Source organism: Gadus chalcogrammus, chromosome 9 (assembly GCF_026213295.1).
Source record: "Gadus chalcogrammus isolate NIFS_2021 chromosome 9, NIFS_Gcha_1.0, whole genome shotgun sequence".
In the NCBI taxonomy this organism is placed as follows: domain Eukaryota; kingdom Metazoa; phylum Chordata; class Actinopteri; order Gadiformes; family Gadidae; genus Gadus; species Gadus chalcogrammus.
The window spans coordinates 25,260,157-25,282,003 of record NC_079420.1 but is presented as its reverse complement, the minus strand read 5'-3'; the positions used below and the strand labels follow the sequence as shown (position 1 = coordinate 25,282,003).

Genomic DNA, 21,847 nt, shown 5'->3' with positions numbered 1-21,847 from the left:
TGTGAGCTGACCTCTCTGTCTGTCAGCCCGAGCTGCTTGTTGCTTAACGAGGACGGCTCCTTTGCGCTGCTCAGACCTAATCCTGCGTTCCTCCCTAAGAACATTGATAGTTCTTTCCGGTCGAGAGATATTGTGCTTAAGGCTTTTCACCCCCCGCCTCATTCTATTGAGGCGGAGTTGCATCTCCTGTGCCCTGTGCGGGCGCTGGCTATGTACGTGAAACGCTCGGCTGCATTCCGCTCCACGCAACAGTTGTTTGTGTGTTATAGCGACGCTGGCAGGGGCCGCGCTCTCTCTAAACAGCGGTTTTCTCGCAGGATATGTGAGGGTGTTTGCTTAGCCTACGCTCGGCAAGGCTTAGCGCCACCATTGGGCGTTGAAGCCCACTCGACACGGGGCTTGGCCGCTTCAACGGCTCTACTCAGAGGCGTTCCGGTGGAAGCCCCGGTGGTAGCGGACCTAATGGAAACCGTGTTACTCTGGTTTTTCCCTTCACTTTCATGGTTTCCATGAAGGACGGGTTGGGGCCGGAGTCTTTGCAGACTCACTTTTTTCTCTTGATAATCGCCTTGCTTGATCGAGGAGGAATTAGTTTTTTATTAAGCTGTTGTGTTTTGCACATCATCAGCTTTTTTGAGTCTTGTGTGCCCTGGTGACTTAAGTTTCTTGACTGGGGTCCAGCAGGAGTACATTGATTGGGCTCCGCTCGCAGCTTCACCTTAGCCCATAAGGCGAAGCCTAGACGGCGTAGCCTACATGAAATAGAACGATAGTTATGATATTATAACTCTAGTTCTATGATTGTAGGAGTAGCCGTCTAGTTTCCCACCTGCTGTACCCTCTAAATGCTGAAAGAATAGCGTGGAGGATGGGCGGCAGTTTGCGCCGCCTTATATACTAGGGGTGAAACGGATCAGTGTGTCCACGGTTCGGTTCAGATAACCGTTTTGGGCCTCGGTTTCGGATACGGTTCGGATTAGGATCATGTCCGTGATAGTAAATAGGCAGACTTTTTTTTGACAGAGGGTTTGGGGGAGAAACACAAAAATGAATGAGACCCACAGGCTATTTGCAATGTGTTAATTGACTGCAATCAGACAACTTGCAAGGCTTTTTTGTGCAATAAATGTTCCCCTAAATGCATTTGAAAACATGGTGCATTGAGTGTAACATATAAGGGATAACGGCCGACGAGGCTTAGAACTCTGGCGACGAGCGCAGCATGAAGCCAGAGTTGCCTCTACCTGTCCATTATTTCCATCGAACCGGTCGACCTCAAAGGCCGTTATCCCGATTATCACCCGTTTGTATTTATCTCCCGTATATTTACAATATAATTGTATCAATTACTTTCTTTAAATTTAGGAATCGTGCGCTTGAAAAGCCCAGTTTGTTTTGAACGCTGACAGGATGAAGGGAGGGGCGGGAAAAGTCTCATTGGCTCGGGCAGCACTGGAGAGAATGCATTCCGCTGGGTCCTAAACACCCTTTTGTATCGGACGTAGGCTACAGTAGGCAAAATACGCTACATAAGGCAATGCCTTTACGAAACCGAAATACGCGGATCTCCAGAATGCTCCGAACTGTGGTAAACGAACCGAACGGATTCGGATACAATTCGAATCCGCTGCAGGCCTATTATATACACAGTGCCGTGGGAATGTGGGCGGTGCCCACGTTAATTGGTGCATAGTTGAACATTTTCAGTGCGCGCAAGCACGCGCACGGGACAAGCCAATAAGGCGAAGCCTAAACGGCTACGCCTAAAATCATAGAACTAGTTATAATATCATAACTATCGTTACCGATCCAGAACGGCATATGCCGTTCCACCTGAACGGCAGTTACCGTTTCAGAACGGCAGTTACCGTTTCAGAACGGCATGTGCCGTTTCAGAACGGCATGTGCCGTTTCAGAACGGCATGTGCCGTTCCAGAACGGCAGTTACCGTTTCAGAACGGCAGTTACCTTTTCAGAACGGCAGTTACCGTTCCTGAACGGCATATGCCATGATATGTCAGTGGTCGCGGTGGCACATGCCACAGGCCAATAAACGATCTCGGCCCTACTTCAAATCCATTTTAAAACTGCTCGAATCTGCTCCTGCAAGTCTCAGCTGTGGGTTTTTTTGCAGGTAGTTTTGCAACACGTCTAGGTGGTAAATGCATAGGCGTCGATTACGGGGGGGACGGGGGGAACATGTCCCCCCCACTATTTAAAATACGAATTTTGTCCCCACCACTTTTAAAAATGTGCAAACCAATTGCGACTGAAAAAATCCCCACATACTCAACCGAAATCGTCGAGTCTAAAATCATGCGATAGGCGCGCACGAGGACATCATTTATTAGATAGGCCTACCTAATAAACCGTTGGAACACACAAGACCGGAACCCATAGCAACGCCAGTAAACAAACCCCGAGAAGCCCAATCCCTATGAGAGCTCAGAAAATTCGGAAAATTGCCGGTCCTTTTGCTTCCTTTAAAAAGCATGTTTGTGACACTGGATAACGATATGGATACATCATCTAGCCTGCATGTGGAGGGCCACATAAGGTAAGAAATTGGTTTACATAAACTTTGCTGCAGGTTCTGTTTGCTCGTGATGACCTGGCCAAAGGTTACCCACGGTCCTAAGCGATTGTGATCTGATTCTGGTTGGTGCTCCAGCTAGTATGCATTGTATATATAGATTGCAGCTAGTAGCAGGTACACACGGTGCGATTGCCATGCCAATGTGGTTATAGTTGTTTTGTGATTGAGATATGTGACGACTTGGAGCCTGGTTGGCCTATCCTGACATAAATATGTTTTCGCATAACCTGTGTGATTATCCTAAACTGTAGGGGATTTTATTTGCGGGCAATTTGCTTATGATGTCGTAACGAGTGAAGTCTACATTGGTCCTTCGCAAGTGTTTACTGGTGGTCAGGATTTGGCAGATGCAATTCTCCTCTGGGCGCTTGTTTTCTTTTTCTTTTTTTAATGCAGCATAACATATGCTACCAGCAGCCCTTGCTCGTCTTCAAAAGGCTGATGCTGAGTACCTCGTTTCATTTCGTACCCCCTTTACAGTCTGGCATTGTTTGTCTGGTAAACTTTGTTGATGTCAAGATAAGTGTTAAATTGCCAACACTGTTCTTTGTCCCGTGTTAGTATTACATATCCCGAGCAAATACCCTGGTGTTTCCAACACCGTTTTGCAAAACAAGCCAAAACACAAACTGTGGTTTTCAACTTTTATTGTTCGAATAGGATTTTCAACACCTGACAATACACTGTAGAGCATATTGTAATGCAGCGTTGAATGGATGAATAGCTTACATAAGAGTACCCAGCACTTTTCAAACCACACTCAAGCTTATGGTTTTTGTCCCCACCACTTCTAAAAACAAATGTTAAAAGAAATGACTTAGTTCAAGTGAATTCCCCCCCAAAGCATTTCATTTACATGCCGCAAATGTCCTTCAATGTATTTTAATGGTCGCCATAACATAAGTTCAGAAATGTGTTATACAGTTACACATTTTTTGTGTTATCACACTTGTAACACAGTTTGTGTCATTTTATGTTGAATTTGTGTCAAATTTTTGGTGTATGTTGGTCAACACATAACTGTCCAATCACATCCCTTTCTGAAATGAGCCGTTAGTGGCCTGGAACATTCTTCTACACGGCACTTGCTCCACGCGAGCACGCAGAGGAAAGCGCACGGTTAAGAAGCAGACTTTTTATCTAACGGTGGATATGTGGATGAGGTAAGTTAATTCCTTCAAAATGAAGCCACCACGTAAGGGATAATACCCGACGAGGTGTCCATTCACAGAAATTAATGGACGACGCGGAGGGGGAACGGTTGCTTCCGCGAAGTCACCCTCACGAAAGAAATATTTAAACAATTAATAATACTTTAATGGGTTTTACAGTTAAAATCGTGAGTTTTTTTTATTTTCGCAAGTCGAGCTGACTATTTAGTAGGCCTATCTCCCGGATGCAGGCGTTGCCAAGCAACGTGGCCATAGTGTCTTCATAGCGTCAACGTCTTTCCTGGGTACATTCGCGTCCAAAAGGCTACGCGACGCGACGCTTCGGCCGCCATTAAAGGCCGATACATACCTCCGGATACGGACAGTTTCGTCCGGTCCCGGAGGTGTTTCGTCCGTAAATGGGTCCGTCGCCTCTGAGTTTACGAATCCGGAGTGCTCCGGGAGAACCGGAGCAATACCACCGGAAACCGAGGCGGCAGTATATGGTCAAAAGTCAGACCTATCGCGAATATAAACCAAACAAAGAAGAGAGAACGGGACATTTAAAAAAATGGCTCAAAACTTGGAGGAGAGGATCTGCTAGTTGGTGAGGGGGTATCCCCACCTGTTTGATTGTAGCCTACACAACTCATTGCCAAAGCAGGGGAACAATAACAATAAAATAAAAATTTCAGGTATATAGTATAATATAAGTACAAAACGTCAAATACTATATATATAGGCGATATATATATATCAGATATTATACTACTCTATCTATTTTCGTGAATTGTCTGACTTTTGACTCTATACTGCCGCCTCGAATTCCGGTGGTAATGCTCCGGTTCTCCCGGAGCACTCCGGATTCGTAAGCTCAGAGGCGACGGACCCATTTACGGACGAAACACCTCCGGGACCGGACGAAACTGTCCGTATCCGGAGGTATGTATCGGCCTTTATGCCTCGTTTCCACATACGTACATTCTCGTAGGCTCAGCTCTCTTTTCGTCACAACGGTGCGGTAAAGCGAACGCAATACCGCCCCCGCTGCTCCGATTCTCCGGCCAATCTCACGCTCCATAGTACCCTCACTCGCGAACAAGTACCCTCACTCGCGAACGGAAGCACGGACACGAAAAACATAGGCATGTGGAAACGAGGCGTAACGCCTCGTTTCCACATACGTATGTTTTTCGTGTCCGTGCTTCCGTAAATTTACGGAAGGAGTCGCTAGTGTTTTACGTACGGGCATGAATTTATTTACGGACAAAAGATGTTAGGAGAAATCAGCGGATTGCTTACTCCGGGTAGGAAATGAGTGCCCAAATGAAGGAGTTCAAGTACCTCGGGGTCTTGTTCGCGAGTGAGGGTACTATGGAGCGTGAGATTGGCCGGAGAATCGGAGCAGCGGGGGCGGTATTGCGTTCGCTTTACCGCACCGTTGTGACGAAAAGAGAGCTGAGCCGCAAGGCAAAGCTCTCGATCTACCGGTCGATCTTCGTTCCTATCCTCACCTATGGTCATGAGGGCTGGGTGATGACCGAAAGGACGAGATCGCGGGTACAAGCGGCCGAGATGAGTTTTCTCAGAAGGGTGGCTGGCGTCTCCCTAAATCGGATTAGAGCCGCTGCTCCTTTACTTAGAAAGGAGTCAGCTGAGGTGGTTCGGGTATCTGGTAAGGATGCCCACTGGGCGCCTTCCTTGGGAGGTGTTTCAGGCACGTCCAGTGGGGAGGAGACCTCGGGGAAGACCCAGGACTAGTTGGAGAGATTATATCTCAACACTGGCCTGGGAACGCCTCGGGATCCCCCTGTCAGAGTTGGTCAATGTGGCCCGGGAAAGGGAAGTCTGGGGCCCCCTGCATGAGCTGCTCCCCCCGCGACCCGACCCCAGATAAGCGGATAGGAGACCGGTACTTTGGAACATGAGGATCGACATATACAGAGATAAAAACAAAACCAACAGGCTTGGAAAGAGATCGCTGAGGAGTTTGGCCTGCAAGGTACTTAGCCTACAAGTTTTGTGAAAAACATAAAAACTTTCATACGGTATCTCCGTAAAACGACGGCGAAAGTTAATTTTTTTGAACGTATATTACGGACATACCGGACAGAAATTTTACGGAGGGGAGGAGTCTCGGAGGAAAAACGGACATTACGGAGAATCACATAGGAATGAATGGACTTTCGGTCGGAGACGGTTGGATCGCATACGAGAATGTACGTATGTGGAAACGAGGCGTTAAGCGTCGAAGCGTAGCAAAACGTGTCCTCCAAATTTTTGATGCGCTACGCGCCGATCCATGCAATACCATGCGTTGTCGGTGGAGGCGATACTGCAAATATCTTACATTATTTCCACTATAGGTTATATTTACAGAAGAACGTATGAGAGGATGCGGGAACGTGATAAGAATTACTTGACGTCTCTTTTACTAATTATCTGTGCCAATTTATGCGAACCCTTCCACAGGGGCAAAGTGCTATTTTGATGCGCGACATCAAACAGCTGATGCGGGATTGTGAGACATTTTAATGATCTTCTTGTCACCCGATATTCGTTCTATTACTGACCTTATTTGTTTTAGTGTTAGCCTATTTGAATCAATTACGTAATGTTTTGTGTTCACGTTCTATGTGAAACATAAGTTCAGTAGCCTCTTTGAGTGAATGAAATTTGAAAGCGTGAGTGTGTAGTGAATGAAAAATGTGTGCGTGTATGGTGGGACTATTTTCTGTATTTGATCAATAAACCCTTTTTCTCTAATAATGTTGCCTACCATATAATTTCTGTGGACATTATGCGCTATATCTTTGGCTATAGGCCTACACTTAAATAATTCATTCATCTGTCAAGGCAATAGCTCGTTGTATAAACATTTTATATGGATATGAATTAATGAGTTTGACGTAAACCAAATTAGGTAACTTGTGTAACATGATAACTAATGAATCAAAAGTCATGTTTCCAAGTGACCAATGTATATACATTTATTGGTCAGTGCGCATACCCAATCGTAGCACATTGTACTGGTGGGGAAACACGCCAGCATCTGACAATAATAATCTGCCAGCTGCTCCCTCACAAGGGCCGGTTTTGGTGAGAGTCGGGAAGATATCGGATGACTCGCGAAAGGAGATCATCAAACTTTGGCGCCGACATCCGAAAATACTGGAAATGCCTCTCCTCGTCCATGCTTCGCATTGGAAGCACCAGAGAAACAAATTCCCCACCCTGATCTCGTGTGGTATTTAAAGGGCGCACATACCATTACCACCGCCTATCTCTGCGCTTCATCACTCTTCTTCCGTAGCCACTATGATCGGAACGTCACCTGGAACGTCACCCGCGACAACACCGGTGACTCTGCTGCCACCCATGGCGTGAGTGGTGTATTGCATGTCATGCATTGCCCGCGACGTTCGCGTATGCTGTGTAGAAGGAAGCGCGTCGCTCGCGTCACTCGCGTCGTTTACGCGCGTTGCTCTCGTCGACTATGTAACGGCGTAGCGATGCGTCGACTATGGCCCAATCCCGTTTCTTTGCTCACTGTCTCAACCCTAACCCTCATTGCTACCCCTCATTGCTACCCCTAACCGATCCCCTACCAAATGGGACAACCCTACCCTGTGACGTCATCATGGCCTCCCCGTGCCCCCTAGCAGATAACCAGACCCCTGGTAATGACTGGCTGCCATTGTCTCGGGCAACGAGCAAGACCCATTGTAAAGATGTTTAACCTGAAATGGTATTTATATTTTGTAATTGGCATGTTTAAATAAAAAATAATAATTAATACTATTTGTCCCTCGTAATATACCTTTATTTTGAATGTCACTTAGCTACATGTTAAAGGTGGTATTAGGGTGCACTCACACTAGGCCATCTGGCCGTTGGCCGTTTTCACACCTAACCGTGCTCAAATGGCCCCATTGTTCTCTGGCCTGCACTCACACTAGGCCATCTGGCCGTGGCCGTTGGCCGTCGCAGCTGTGGCCTGGCCAGGGAAGGCTCTTGTACATACGTCATCACGTCGTAACACGTCATCACCAAGCGTCCGCTGCATGGACCATAATAAAGTCTGCCGCCAGTCAGAGTTTTAACAACAATGGACAACAACACAGAGAACACACCAACAGTTGAACTGCTTGACGCGATGTTTACCGTTTAATGGGAAAGAAGGCTCGTCGCCTTTATTATGTCTGTGGTCGTCGCATTGACTATACGTCATCCAGCTCAGGTTGCGTAGCCGCGCGTGTGCGCGTGTCGGCTCATTAGCATCTGTACCGTAGCGGCCCGTGCCGTAGCAGCACACCTCTCCCAAGTGGCCAAATTGGCCCGGCCTGGCCAGACTGGCCACACTCACACTGGCAGATTTGAGCATGGTTAGGCCACGGCCACGGCCAGATGGCCTAGTGTGAGTGCACCCTTAGATAATAATCGGTTATGAACAAGAACACTTTAGAAGAAACACTTTATTTAAATAAGAAACACTGAACCACACATCTAAAAATACACACACACGCATCTAAAAATACACACACACGCACACCTAAAAATACACACACACACACACACACTCTCTCTCTCAACTTTTGAGAGAATGGTGGAGAATCACATCTTCTCAACCATTCCGCCAACTTTGCCTCGCTCTCCTCATGCCTCGCCTGCTCCCTGGCACTCTCCTCTTGGAAGGGGTGTCTGGGGTGGTGGAAGAGGTGCCTGGGGTGGAGGAGCATGAGGGAGAGGTGGGGGGGGGGGCTGGTGGCAGTGGACTCAACGAAGTCCTGAAAGAAAACGAATAAGAAGGAATTAGGAATTATATGCCAGAACTGGTTGATATGGCCATATGTTATGTACAATATATAATAGCTATGTACACAATATAGTACTGCCAAAAAATACATTGATTAACCATGTAATATTACTAATATAATATATTAGTATATATAATAATACTTATAGAATATTACTAATATAATATAATATATTAGTATATATAATATTACTTATAGAATATTACTAATATAATATAATATATTAGTATAAATCTTATTTTTAACCTGGAGTCACTAGAACATGGAAGATCTGGATATCATACGACATGATATGCAGCCCGGTCTGCAGAGCCCGGTCGACGGCCGGGCTGCAGAACCGGGGTCGAGCGGCCCGCGAAAGTCGGCCTCGCGATCTTCCGCGAAAGTCGGCCGCGGACTTTCGCGATCTTCCGAGAGTCCACGGCCGGGCTTCGAAGAATATTACTAATATAATATAATATATTAGTATAAATCTTATCTTTAACCTGGAGTCACTAGAACATGGAAGATCTGGATATCATACGACATGATATGCAGCCCGGTCTGCAGCCCGGTCGACGGCCGGGCTGCAGAACCGGGGTCGAGCGGCCCGCGAAAGTCGGCCTTGCGATCTTCCGCGGCCGGGCTGCAGAGTATAATTAATAAAATAATTACTAGTTAATTACAGAGAAAACACTTACATTTGGGTTTTTCCAATCCTGTCGCATCTTTTCGCCCTCCATCTTGTCTAGGATATTTCTTGATTTTCAGTTTTCTCGCAAGGTATTGTGGGAGCAAGTCAGAACTGAAGCGCTTTGAGGGTGCCCATGGAAAATCTAAATTTTGAGGGGATGTTAGCCCTCCCCCTTACCCCTCAAGCTACCTCAAATGTGGTAATGGGACATGACTCCACGGCGCGTGAACGCGCAACAGTGAGGGTTAGGGTTGAGATTTTCTATGTAGCAAAGGAATGAGATTGGGCCTATGTTAGGGCCCTAATACTTTTTAACCTACACCCTCCGAGAGGTATGACAAATTACCAAAGCGCTTTACAATTGTTGCCTCACATTCACCCATTGATACAGACATTCACACTCCGAGAGCGGGTCAGCCATGCAAGGCTCCCGGTGAGCTGGCTGTCTAGGCAACCCGCTCTCCCTCCTGCGCCACTGCCGCCACTCTAGCAAATAGGCTAATATAGATATTGATAAATTAGCAACGTTAGCTCCTTGTATCCATTGGTGAGGTTACCACATAGACACGTTAAATTGAGTGATTTGGTAAGTTTAATCTTATCTAAAATAACTTATGTTTCATTTAAAATTTGTTGATAAACGAACGCATCATATTTTGTTGGACAGGGCAGTGGACAGCAGTTAGCAATAGCAAGTAGTCTTTTTTCCTAGCTAGCTAATGCGCGGGAAAATGTAGCACTAGCTCAGTTGTGATATCATCTGTCTGTGGGAACTGCCAGGCTCACGACAGAAGTACGTTCATTTAAGATTTATGGAGTCCGCCGGCACAAGCACAGGGTTACGGTGCGGCCACACCAAACGCGTTACTCGCGTTGGATAACGCGCCTAACCTGACGCTTGATCATTGTGTGGTGGTTACTCGGTTCCACGCTTCCAACGCGTCAACGCGCCAACGCAGCTAGATGAGTCCATGTCCATGCAAGTGAACGGAGTGTTCCCTCTTCGTCATAACTATCAAACCAAACATCCTTCACATTCACCGAGCGAACATTATGAAAGTAAAATGCACATTTCTCGCTAAAAATGTTTCCATAAACGCATTTAATGGCGTAACTATGTTACTATTTCCACCCAGAATAAAGATAGTTGTCGGCCGTGGCTGCGCTGGAGTCCGAGGTAGGAAACCCAAACGCCGCCGTGTTTGGGTGATAGAGCTTAGATCGGGTTTGATTAAATAATCTCTGATATAAATAACAATAATCGGGTTGAATAACTTCACATGGTGTGTCTGGTGTGTTTCCAGCATTCGTAGTGTTGATCAGCAGAGAAATAGTCCGCCAAGACGTTGAGGTTGCTTAGCATCCAGAGACTCTGTCCATGCAAGTGAACGGAGCGTTCCCTCTCCGTCATAACTATCAAACCAAACATCCTTCACATTCACCGAGAGAACATTATGAAAGTAAAATGCACATTTCTCGCTAAAAATGTTTCCATAAACGCATTTAATGGCGTAACTATGTTACTATTTCCACCCAGAATAAAGATAGTTGTCGGCCGTGGCTGCGCTGGAGTCCGAGGTAGGAAACCCAAACGCCGCCGTGTTTGGGTGATAGAGTTTAGATCGGGTTAGATTAAATAATCTCGGATATAAAAAACAATAATCGGGTTAAATAACTTCACATGGTGTGTCTGGTGTGTTTCCAGCATTCGTAGTGTTGATCAGCAGATATATAGTCCGCCAAGACGTTGAGGTTGCTTAGTAACCAGAGACTCTGTCCATCCAAGTGAACGGAGCGTTCCCTCTTCGTCATAACTATCAAACCAAACATCCTTCACATTCACCGAGCGAACATTATGAAAGTAAAATGCACATTTCTCGCAAAAAATGTTTCCATAAAAGCATTTAATGGCGTAACTATGTTACTATTTCCACACAGAATAAAGAAAGATGTCGGCCGTATGCTTCTGTCCAAGCTCACTACTCTCTGCCAGTGACGTCGGGTCAAGCTCAACGCTGATTGGGCAACGCGGCTAATCGTCATGCGTATGAGCGTAAAAAGTTTGCGTTTGGTGTGGCCGTACCTTTAGGGCCCTTACATAGTCGACGCGAGCGACGCGCGTAAACGACGTGAGTGACGCGAGCGTCGCGCTTCCTTTCATAGTCTACACAGCATACGCGAACGTCGCGGGCAATGCATGACATGCAATACACCACTCACGCCATGGGTGGCAGCAGAGTCACGGTGTTTTCGCGGGGGGACGTTCCAGGTGTAACTGCCTCTGTGTCAGTCAGCGCGGTATTTCTGAGTTATTTATTTTGGTAGGAACCAAAGTTATCTAAGGCGGAACCTTTGTTTTTGTATCGCCCGTTTCCGTCAGGACATACTTTAGCGTAACACTCATCAAAAAAGTCCGCTGATTTAGTACATGTTTTTCAGTGCTGATGCATCTGCAAAATAGCTCTTAGCATCAAGATAAACAATCCTACAGAGTAATGCCAAGCTACACAACTTTCCTCTTGCAATGCAGCTACTAAGGTATGTTTTGCTGACGTTTTTTGTGTGTGTTTTCTGTTCTTGTTTGTATTAAATTGTTTTTATACAGCTAAGGGCTAACACCGTTAAGGGCTAACACATGTTGGGCTTAGTTAGATTGGTCTTTGTGTTTTGTTGTATTATATGTTGTGGCAACCCCGATCGTCGGCGGCTGAGGTTTCCAGGGGAGATGGACCAAACAAGGCGTAGGTTAACGTTCGTTTATTTCGGTTAACCACTCATGCAAAAAAAGGAACAAAGGAGTGAACTCAGGTTCTTCCTGGTCTGGGAATAAAGGACACCGCGCCGGGTCTGGTCCTGCTGCGGGGGGCGGGGTCTCGATCCCCGGCGTCTTCGGCGGCTTAGTCCTGGGGGGAAGCGTATTGGCATTAGCGGGGGTTCGGGTAATCTCCACCCACTGCGTCTTTCCCGTTCGGTCGCGTTCCCCTGACTGGTGTCCACGCGGCCGTTAAGTCCCCTCCGCTGTCTTGCTCCGCCGGGTGTTCCGCATCTCCGTGATTGCGCGGGTGCGCTCGATGCTCCCTCCCGCATCGCTGCGCCGAGCGGCACATATCTCCCCCTGACTACCTGCCCGCGGAGAGGGCGCTGGCGGGGCTCGAACTCCTCCGTTGGATCGGGGTTGCCACACACCCCCCCCTCAGCTGCAAGTCGGGGTCTGCCCGGCATAGGCCTAGGCAGGCGTCCCTCCGGGACAGTGCGTCTGCGTTGGCGTGTGCGCGTCCGGGCCGGTGGACCACCTGGAAGTGGTAGTCCTGCAGGGCCAGGAACCAGCGCGTCACCCGGGCGTTGGTGTCCTTGGCCGTGGCCATCCACTTCAGGGGGGCGTGGTCTGTGACCAGGGTGAAGGTGCGTCCGAGGAGGTAATAGCGGAGCTTCTCCACGGTCCACTTTATAGCCAGCGCCTCCTTCTCTACGGTCGAGTAGGCTTTCTCGCTGGCCAGGAGTTTCCGGCTGATGTAGGTCACCGGGTGCTCCTCGCCCGACCGGACCTGGGATAAGACCGCTCCCAGGCCCACCTCGGACGCGTCGGTGTGGACGACGAAGGGGAGGTTGAAGTCCGGGGTGATCAGGAGGGGCTCGGTGCAGAGGGCCCGTCGGAGGGACAAGAACGCCTCGTCGACCTCCTCTGTCCACTCGACCCGGTCAGGCAGAGCCCTCCGCGTCAACTCGTGGAGGGGGCTGGCCAGGGTCGCGAACGCCGGGATGAAGCGCTGGTAATATCCCACCAGTCCCAGGAATGACTTCACCTGCTTCTTCGTCCTCGGCCGGGGCCAGGTCTGGATGGTCTGCACCTTCTCCTCTTGCGGTTTGACGCTGCCCCTCCCCACCCGGTAGCCCAGGTAGGACGCCTCTTCGAGGCCCAGGTGGCACTTTTTAGGGTTGGCCGTGAGGCCGGCGGCTCGGAGCGCTCCCAGGACGGCACGGAGGTGATGTAGGTGCAGGTCCCAGGTGCTGCTGTGGATGACGATGTCGTCTATGTAGGCGGCGGCATATTCCCTGTGGGCCCGTAGGACCCGGTCCATCATGCGCTGGAAGGTCGCGGGCGCCCCGTGCACCCCGAACGGGAGGACCGTGTACTGGTACAGCCCGTCGGGGGTGGCAAATGCTGTCTTCTCCCGGGCCCGCTGAGTGAGAGGGACCTGCCAGTACCCCTTCGTCAGGTCCAGGGTGGTAATGAACCGGGCCGGCCCCAGCCGCTCTATTAGCTCGTCTATGCGGGGCATGGGGTAGGCGTCGAAGGCCGACACTTCATTCAGCTTCCGGAAGTCATTGCAGAAGCGGTACGACCCGTCCGGTTTGGGGACCAGGACCACCGGGCTGGACCAGGCGCTGTGGGACTCCTCGATGATCCCCATCTGCAGCATGCTGGTGACTTCCGCTCGGATGGCGGCCCGCCGTGCCTCCGGAATGCGGTAGGGCCGGAGTCGGACTCTGACTCCCGGTTCCGTCTTGATGTCATGGCTGACGGTCGCGGTCCTTCCGGGCCGCTCCGAGAAGACATCGAGGTGCTGGAGGACCACTTCCTTCAGGTCCTGGGACTGGCTGGGGCTCAGCTGGTCCCCCACTGGTACCTCGGGCAGGGGTAGTTGGGCGGATAGGGACAGGAGGGCTGGATCCCGCAGGGCTGTTGGTGGGTGCCACTGCTTCAGCAGGTTGATGTGGTAGACCTGGATGGTCTTGCGCCTCCCCGGTTGCCGCACCCGGTAGTTGACTTCGCCGACGCGGTCGATGACGTCGTAGGGGCCTTGCCATTTGGCCAGGAACTTACACTCAGCGGTCGGGACGAGGACCAGCACCTGGTCCCCCGGGTTGAAGGTGCGGAGCTTGGCCCCTCGGTTGTACACCCGGGCTTGGGCTTGCTGGGCCCGACCGAGGTGTTCCCGGACCACGGGCCAGATCTGCGCCATCCGGCCGCGCATCTGCTCCACATGCTCGACAACGGTGCGGTGGGGTGATGGTTGGCTCTCCCAGGCGTCCCGGGCGATGTCGAGCAGCCCTCTTGGTCGCCGGCCGTAGAGGAGCTCGAACGGCGAGAATCCCGTGGAGGCCTGGGGCACCTCTCGAACGGCGAATAGGACATGCGGAAGCAGCTGGTCCCAGTTCTTCCCATCGGCTTCCATGACCTTCTTTAGCATGGACTTCAGGGTTTTGTTAAACCTCTCCACCAACCCATCGGTTTGGGGATGGTAGACGGAGGTCCGGAGGTGGCGGATCTGTAACAGACTGGTGAGGCCTTTCAACACCCGGGACATAAAACAGGACCCCTGATCCGTCAGGATCTCCCGGACGATCCCCACCCGGCTGAATAAGACCATTAGCTCCCTCGCCACTGCCTTGGCGGTGGCGGCCCGTAGAGGAACTGCCTCTGGGTACCGTGTGGCGTAATCCACCATAACTAGGACATAGCGGTGACCTCGACTAGTCTTGGGGAGGGGACCTACGATGTCTAGCCCCAGCCGGTCGAACGGGACCTCTATCAGCGGCATCGGTATGAGGGGGTTCCGGACCGTGGGCCTCGGGGCGGTGTGTTGGCACTCGGGGCACGCCCGGCAGTAGTCCTCTACGTTCCGTTTTACCCCCGGCCAGAAAAATCGGTCCAGGATTCTGTCCCTCGTCTTGTCCACCCCCAGGTGAGCCCCCAATAGGTGTGTATGGGCCATGTAGAGGACCTTGCTTACGTACGGCCTTGGAACGACCAGCTGTTCTACCTCCCTACCCCCTCTCTGTACCACCCGGTATAGTAACCCCCCCCTTGTGCTGAAGTGTGGGTACCGCCTGTCACTCACCGAGTCCCGCGAGAGGCCCTCGTGGACCTGGACGTGTCCCCAGGCGTGGCGGAGGGCGTCGTCCTCCAGCTGGGCGGTGGCGAACTGTCCTCCCTTGTCGGGTCCTCCCCCGTCGGCCAGGGGGTAGTCGGTGAAGTCTATGAGGGGCGGAGACTCCTCCTCGTCTGGCGGAGGGGCCTGCTCGGAGCCCGTCAACGTGTCCGGGGTCCCCGGGGGAAGGGACACCGTGGACGAGGCGGGGGCATGTCGCGCCGCCTCTCTCGGGGCCCTGTCGGGGGACTCGTTCGAGTCGGACCGGGAAGGCGTCGGGTGGGAGGCCATATAGGCGGGCCGGCTACGCAGCCGGCGGGGTCGGGTCCGAGGGGGTCGGCGTCGGGGTGCCTGAAGCTCGGCCCCTAGCAGTTGGGCGAAGATCGGGCAGTCCCGCCCGATTAAGAGGGGCATCGGGAGGTTTGGGACCAGCCCGGCCCGAACCGTGAAGGTGCCCTTCGGGGTCCGGACTGTGATCTGCCTCGTGCTGTAGGACTCGGTCTGCCCGTGGATACAGCCGACGTCGATCCTCCCCCCGGGGGCCCCGTCCGCCAGGTCGGGTCGGACCAGCGTAACCACGCTCCCGGAGTCGAGCAGGGCGTGGGTGTCGTGCCTCCCCACGCGGACCGGTAGGCTGGGGGTGTCGGTCCTCTCGTGGGACCAGCAGGTGGTGCGGAGGCAGACCCCCCCTCTCCTGTCGGACGGACTGGCCGTGGGCATGGATACGTCTCCGGCTCCGGGACAATGGCGAGCCAGGTGGCCCGTTTGGCCGCACGTGTAGCACCTCCACTCCTCTCTCTGGGTCGGAGGGGCGGGCCCTCGGTGGTCCGCGATGGTCTGGTTCGGGTAGGCGGGTGCGCGGGTGGGCGGTGCCTGGGTGCGCTGGCTCTCCGGCGTCCGTCCGCGCCGCTCGGTCCGCGTCTCCCCCGCCCCCCCTGGGGCCGGGGTCACCCCGCCGCACAGCCGCTGGGTGACCTGGTGGTTCTCCAGTAACTCCACGAGGTCGTTCACCGTCCTGGGTTGGTTTCCGGAGGCCCAGCGTTTGGCCCCGGTGGGCAGGGCTCGGATGCAGCGGTCGATCACCAGCCGGTCCAGGTGCGGGGGACCCTCCCCCTCGACGAGCCACCGCTCCGCCAGGCGGACGAGTTGTGATACCTGGCTCCTCACCGAGCCCAGGGGGTCGTACACCCAGTCGTGGAACCGCTGCGCCTGGGCTGGGAGGCTGTGGCCGTAGTGGGCGAGGATGGCCCGCTTGAGCGTGGGGTAGTGCGCCGCCTGGGCCGTGCTGAGGTCGCGGTAGGCGCGTTGAGCGTCCCCGGACAGGAAAGGCGCCAGTATGTAGCCCCACTGGTCCGCTGGCCACCTCTCACGGGCCGCGGTCCGCTCAAAAATCTCAAGGTATGCCTCAACGTCATCGTCCGGTCCCAGTTTGGTGAGCCGCTTCGTGGGGGCGGCGTGAGACGGCTCCCGTGCGAGCTGCTCAGCCATCCGGGCCATGCATCGCCGCAACACCTCGATCTCCTCCTCCCGCGTTGCGGCCGGGACTCCGGGTTGACTCATGGTCCTCTAGGGTCTGCCGTAGGATCGCGTTGCCTGCATTCACCACCACTGTGGCAACCCCGATCGTCGGCGGCTGAGGTTTCCAGGGGAGATGGACCAAACAAGGCGTAGGTTAACGTTCGTTTATTTCGGTTAACCACTCATGCAAAAAAAGGAACAAAGGAGTGAACTCAGGTTCTTCCTGGTCTGGGAATAAAGGACACCGCGCCGGGTCTGGTCCTGCTGCGGGGGGCGGGGTCTCGATCCCCGGCGTCTTCGGCGGCTTAGTCCTGGGGGGAAGCGTATTGGCATTAGCGGGGGTTCGGGTAATCTCCACCCACTGCGTCTTTCCCGTTCGGTCGCGTTCCCCTGACTGGTGTCCACGCGGCCGTTAAGTCCCCTCCGCTGTCTTGCTCCGCCGGGTGTTCCGCATCTCCGTGATTGCGCGGGTGCGCTCGATGCTCCCTCCCGCATCGCTGCGCCGAGCGGCACATATCTCCCCCTGACTACCTGCCCGCGGAGAGGGCGCTGGCGGGGCTCGAACTCCTCCGTTGGATCGGGGTTGCCACAATGTAACCAAAGTGTATTGTGTATACAGTAGCCTAATTGAAAGTGACGACATTACCAGGACAATGTTGGGATATTACTGTATGGCTTGTTATTATTTTGACTAGTGATTATTGTATTTGTGTATTATGTTTTTTGATTACAGTTTTCACGGTCTGGATGAACCAAATAAATCCTGCCAGTAAACAAAAAGGAAACTCGTTGCTGTCGTTTGTACTGAGGGAATTACAGTGAAAACTTAGCTGCTCACGAAGACAGCACCAAAGAGCAGTGAATGACAACAGTAAGGCAAGTAAGATGTCCCGAAATGGCGAAGAGCACACAATTGCAGATGTACATTTCCCAGACATGGAGTCACACGCACCTGACAAGACAGAGTGTGTGCACGAGCACAGCTCAACCGTGCAGCCACAAGCCACTGAAGGCATCATAGTGGACAACCCCGCTTCCTCAGAAGAGCCACCATTAGGCCAAAGAGTCCGCAGAATGACGGAAAAGGGTCAAGAACAGCATGATGGGCAAGTAATAAAGGTTGCACATCGGTTCAGTGTGTGCTATGAGAAGTGGAAGGATGCCACTAAAGAAGCCAAGCAAGCGCTGAGTGGAAAGTGCTCAGACGACCTGCTAGATGGACAAATTACTAAAGTACGCAATACCTCTAGGAGTCTAAATGACGTTTATGACGATTGGAAACGCCTTGAGGTTCCTGACCTTAACACACGTCGCAAAATCGACACCTGTGAAACAGTAACAAAGAAGATGGTTAAGGATGCAATGGACCTTATAGATGCAAGGGAGGAAGCTACAGCCCATAGGCATACTACAAGTCAAAGACATGAAGAACATCGAGTCATTGAAGAGGTAATGTCTGTAGCCTCAGGAAGGACAGGCACTAGCTCTCGCCACACTAAGTGCTCCTCTGCAAGCAGGAAGAGTGCAGCTGCTGAGGTTGCTGCCAACAAAGCCACCTTAGAAGTACAGCTGGAGCAAGAGCATTATATTAAAGAGCTTCAGAGACTGGAAGTTGAAGCCGCTCAGCTAAAAGCCAAACAAGAGGCTGAAAATGCAGAGAGACAAAGAGTGCTAGAAGCCAAGCGCAGAGAACTAGATCGATTGGAGACTATTAAGAAGCTAAAGGCTGCCGAGGCACGACAGCAAGTATATGACCAGAGTATACATTCATGTCCGGCAACTAAGGGCGACGGCTCAGATGAAGAAATAAATTATCTTCTCCATTGTGGCTCTGTGAAGAAAGAAGAGGAAGTCAAGCCTCAAACTATAAATGTTCTTCTCCATCGTGTCTCTGTGAAGAAAGAAGAAGTCAAGCCTCAAACTAGCCCACTGCGGCACCATTCTACACCACCAGCTGTAGCACAAGCAAGGCAAGAAAACAAATATGAAGATGGCACAACAGCTCTCGTCAAAGCGCTCGCAGAAGCCATCAGTGCGAGTCGCATTCCTCTACCTGAACCTACAGTGTTCAGTGGTGACCCACTCCGATTCAACGACTGGAAAGTGTCCTTTCAGACGCTTGTTGACAGGAAGAACATACCAGCTGAAGAGAAGATATATTATCTACGCAAGTATGTGGGTGGATCTGCTAAAAGGGCCATAGAGAGCTACTTTTTACTTGGCACAGAGCCAGCATATTATGCAGCATGGGACATCCTAGAAGAGCGATACGGCAATCCATTCCTCATCGCCAAGGCCTTCAGAGAGAAGCTCGACGCGTGGCCCAAGATAAGCTCCAAAGGCAGTATGGAACTTCAAGAACTCGCCGACTTCCTGCGCTGCTGTGAGGCAGCCATGTCTCAGATCAGAGGTCTTGAAATACTTAATGATTGCAACGAGAACCAGAAAATTCTCTCTAAACTCCCAGACTGGGTGACTTCAAGGTGGAATAGGAAAGTCATAGAAGCAGAAGAAGACACTCACATGTTCCCGAGCTTCAGCCAGTTTGTCAAGTTTCTCACACGTGAAGCTAAAATCGCTTGCAGCCCAATAACATCTCTTCATGCTCTTAAGCCAAGTGAAAGGATTCCAGACAAGTGTGTAAAGAGCGGAGGTCCTGGAGCAAAGGTGTTAGCAACCACCTCAGATGAGAAGCCGTCGTCACAAGCTGTGTCTTCTGTGAGAAGGCAGGACACAGTCTACAAAGGTGTTACAAGTTTATGCAAGGGACAATCTTGGAGCGAATCAAGTTTGTTCAAGAAAATAAATTGTGTTTTGGCTGTCTCAAATTTGGCCACCGATCTAGAGATTGTAGAGAAAGAGACAGCTGCGACACCTGTGAGAGAAGACACCCAACTTGTCTTCATGACGATCGCACCAAGGAAGAAAGGATGTCTACAAGATCTGACAGAGCAAGGTACAGTGACAAAGACAAAGAAGAGTACAAAGAAAGGAAGAATGAACAGTCACAAGACCAGTCAGAGAGACCATCACGTGAGGCGACGGCACTTAGAGTCATCCAGAATGTTGGAGACACGCATACCTCCACAATAATTCCAGTGTGGGTGTCATCTACAAGTGTACCAAGTCGTGAAGTTCTGGTGTACGCACTCCTTGATACACAAAGTGACACAACCTTTATCCTCGACGAGACAGCGAAGGCTCTCAATGCTAGGAGTGAACCAGTTCAGCTAAACCTCTCCACGTTGGCTTCAAGAAACACAATCGTGTCCTGTCGGAAGCTAGCTGGTCTACAAGTTAGAGGTTTTTATTCAGACAAGATAATCACTCTTCCAGTGACTTACTCAAGAGAGTTTATCCCTGCAAACAGAGACCATATTCCCACACCAGATACGGCGAAAGCATGGCCTCATCTTGAACACATTGCAGATGAGATCGCTCCTCAGCAAAGCTGTGATGTCGGCCTGTTAATTGGCTACAACTGTGCCCAAGCCCTCGTTCCAAGACAAGTGGTGCCTGGTGAGGAACACCAGCCGTTTGCACAAAGGACAGACTTGGGCTGGAGTGTAGTGGGATATGGCAACCCGTGTCTCAACTATGGAGATGCAATTGGAATAAGTCACCAAGTCCATGGTGAAGCAAGTGATGCCAGGTCTACCGTCCTCTTCAGACCTCACAAAGGAAGTGCACTATGTCTGTAGGACACAGATCAAAGAAGTTCTCTTACCTGCAGATGTCATCAAGATGCTGGAGTCTGACTTCATTGAAAGAGAGTCGGAAACCAGCCCCATCTCTCAAGAAGATCTAAGGTTCCTGTCAAAAATGGAAAAGAGCATCAAGTTAAAGAGTGACGGTCATTACGAAATGCCGCTGCCATTCAAGAAAGAAAGACCTAACTTACCTGATAATAAGATCTGTGCTATCCATCGTCTCAGGTGCCTAGAAAGAAGGCTGAGAAGAAACGACCAGTACTACAAAGACTACAAGACCTTCATGGATGAGACCATAAGACGCGGAGATGCAGAAAGGGTCCCGGAGGAAGACATCCACAAAGCTCCTGCTTGGTACATTCCGCATCATGGGGTGTATCATCCACAAAAGCCTGGGAAGATACGTGTTGTCTTCGATTGCTCCGCCAAGTACCAAGGAACGTCCTTGAACGACCACCTCCTGACGGGTCCTGAGTTGACAAACACCTTGGTGGGAGTTCTGTATCGCTTCCGAAGAGGTCCTGTGGCAATCATGTGTGACATCGAACGCATGTTTCACCAGTTCCATGTTAAGGCAGAAGACCAAGATTACCTGCGGTTCCTTGGTGGGACAATGGAGATCTCGAAAGCCAACCTTCCATCTATCGGATGAAAGTCCACTTGTTTGGTGCAGCATCGTCACCTGGCTGTGCCAACTATGGGCTGAAGCATGTCGCTGCTGAAGGACAAGGAAACTTTAGTGACGACACCATAAAGTTCATTCAACGGAACTTCTACGTGGATGATGGATTGTCAAGTGTAGCATCCGAAGACCAAGCGATCCAACTGGTGAAAGAAGCAAGAGAACTTTGCAGCACAGGCAAACTCCGGCTGCATAAGTTTATCTCTAACAGCAAGAAGGTCCTAGACGCAATCCCAAAAGAAGAATGTGCTGCAGCTGCCAAAGACAAGGACATGGCACTGGGTGAACTGCACATGGAAAGAGCACTCGGTGTGCAGTGGTGCGTGGATTCTGATGAGTTCCAGTTCAGAGTAATCGTCAAGGAGAATCCACTTACTCGAAGAGGAGTCCTGTCCACAGTCGCTTCAGTCTACGACCCTCTTGGATTTGTGACACCGTTCATCTTGTTGGGAAAGCAGATCCTGCAGCAGATGTGTCGTGACAAGCTCAGTTGGGATGACACCTTACCTGATGACCTACGACCTCTGTGGGAAAGCTGGCTTCAAGACCTGCGAAATCTAGCCGAGGTGAAGATTCCAAGATGCTACGTTCCATCAAGCTTCAAGGTCCAACACTACGAACTCCACCATTTTCGCCGATGCCAGTGAGTCAGGCTATGGAGAGTGCTCGTACCTCAGAGCAGTGAGTACGTCAAGTGAAGTCCACTGTTCCTTTGTAATGGGAAAGTCGAGAGTCGCTCCTACTAAGGTCACAACCATACCAAGACTCGAGCTGTCAGCAGCAGTGGTAGCTGTCCGCACCAGTGACATGCTCAAGAAAGAACTGGA

General features: G+C 51.1%; 1 protein-coding gene across 1 annotated transcript; it reads left to right on the top strand.

Annotated features, from left to right (window-relative positions):
* The first annotated feature begins 11,587 nt into the window (after positions 1 to 11,587).
* LOC130389786 (uncharacterized) lies at positions 11,588 to 21,667 on the top strand. The gene is made up of 6 exons (XM_056599724.1): positions 11,588 to 11,775; positions 17,362 to 19,374; positions 20,362 to 20,437; positions 20,564 to 20,692; positions 21,232 to 21,370; positions 21,479 to 21,667. The coding sequence occupies exons 2-6, from the start codon at positions 17,514 to 17,516 to the stop codon at positions 21,665 to 21,667; spliced, it is 2,394 nt and encodes a 797-aa protein (XP_056455699.1). The 5' UTR covers positions 11,588 to 11,775; positions 17,362 to 17,513.
* Positions 21,668 to 21,847: the final 180 nt, after the last annotated feature.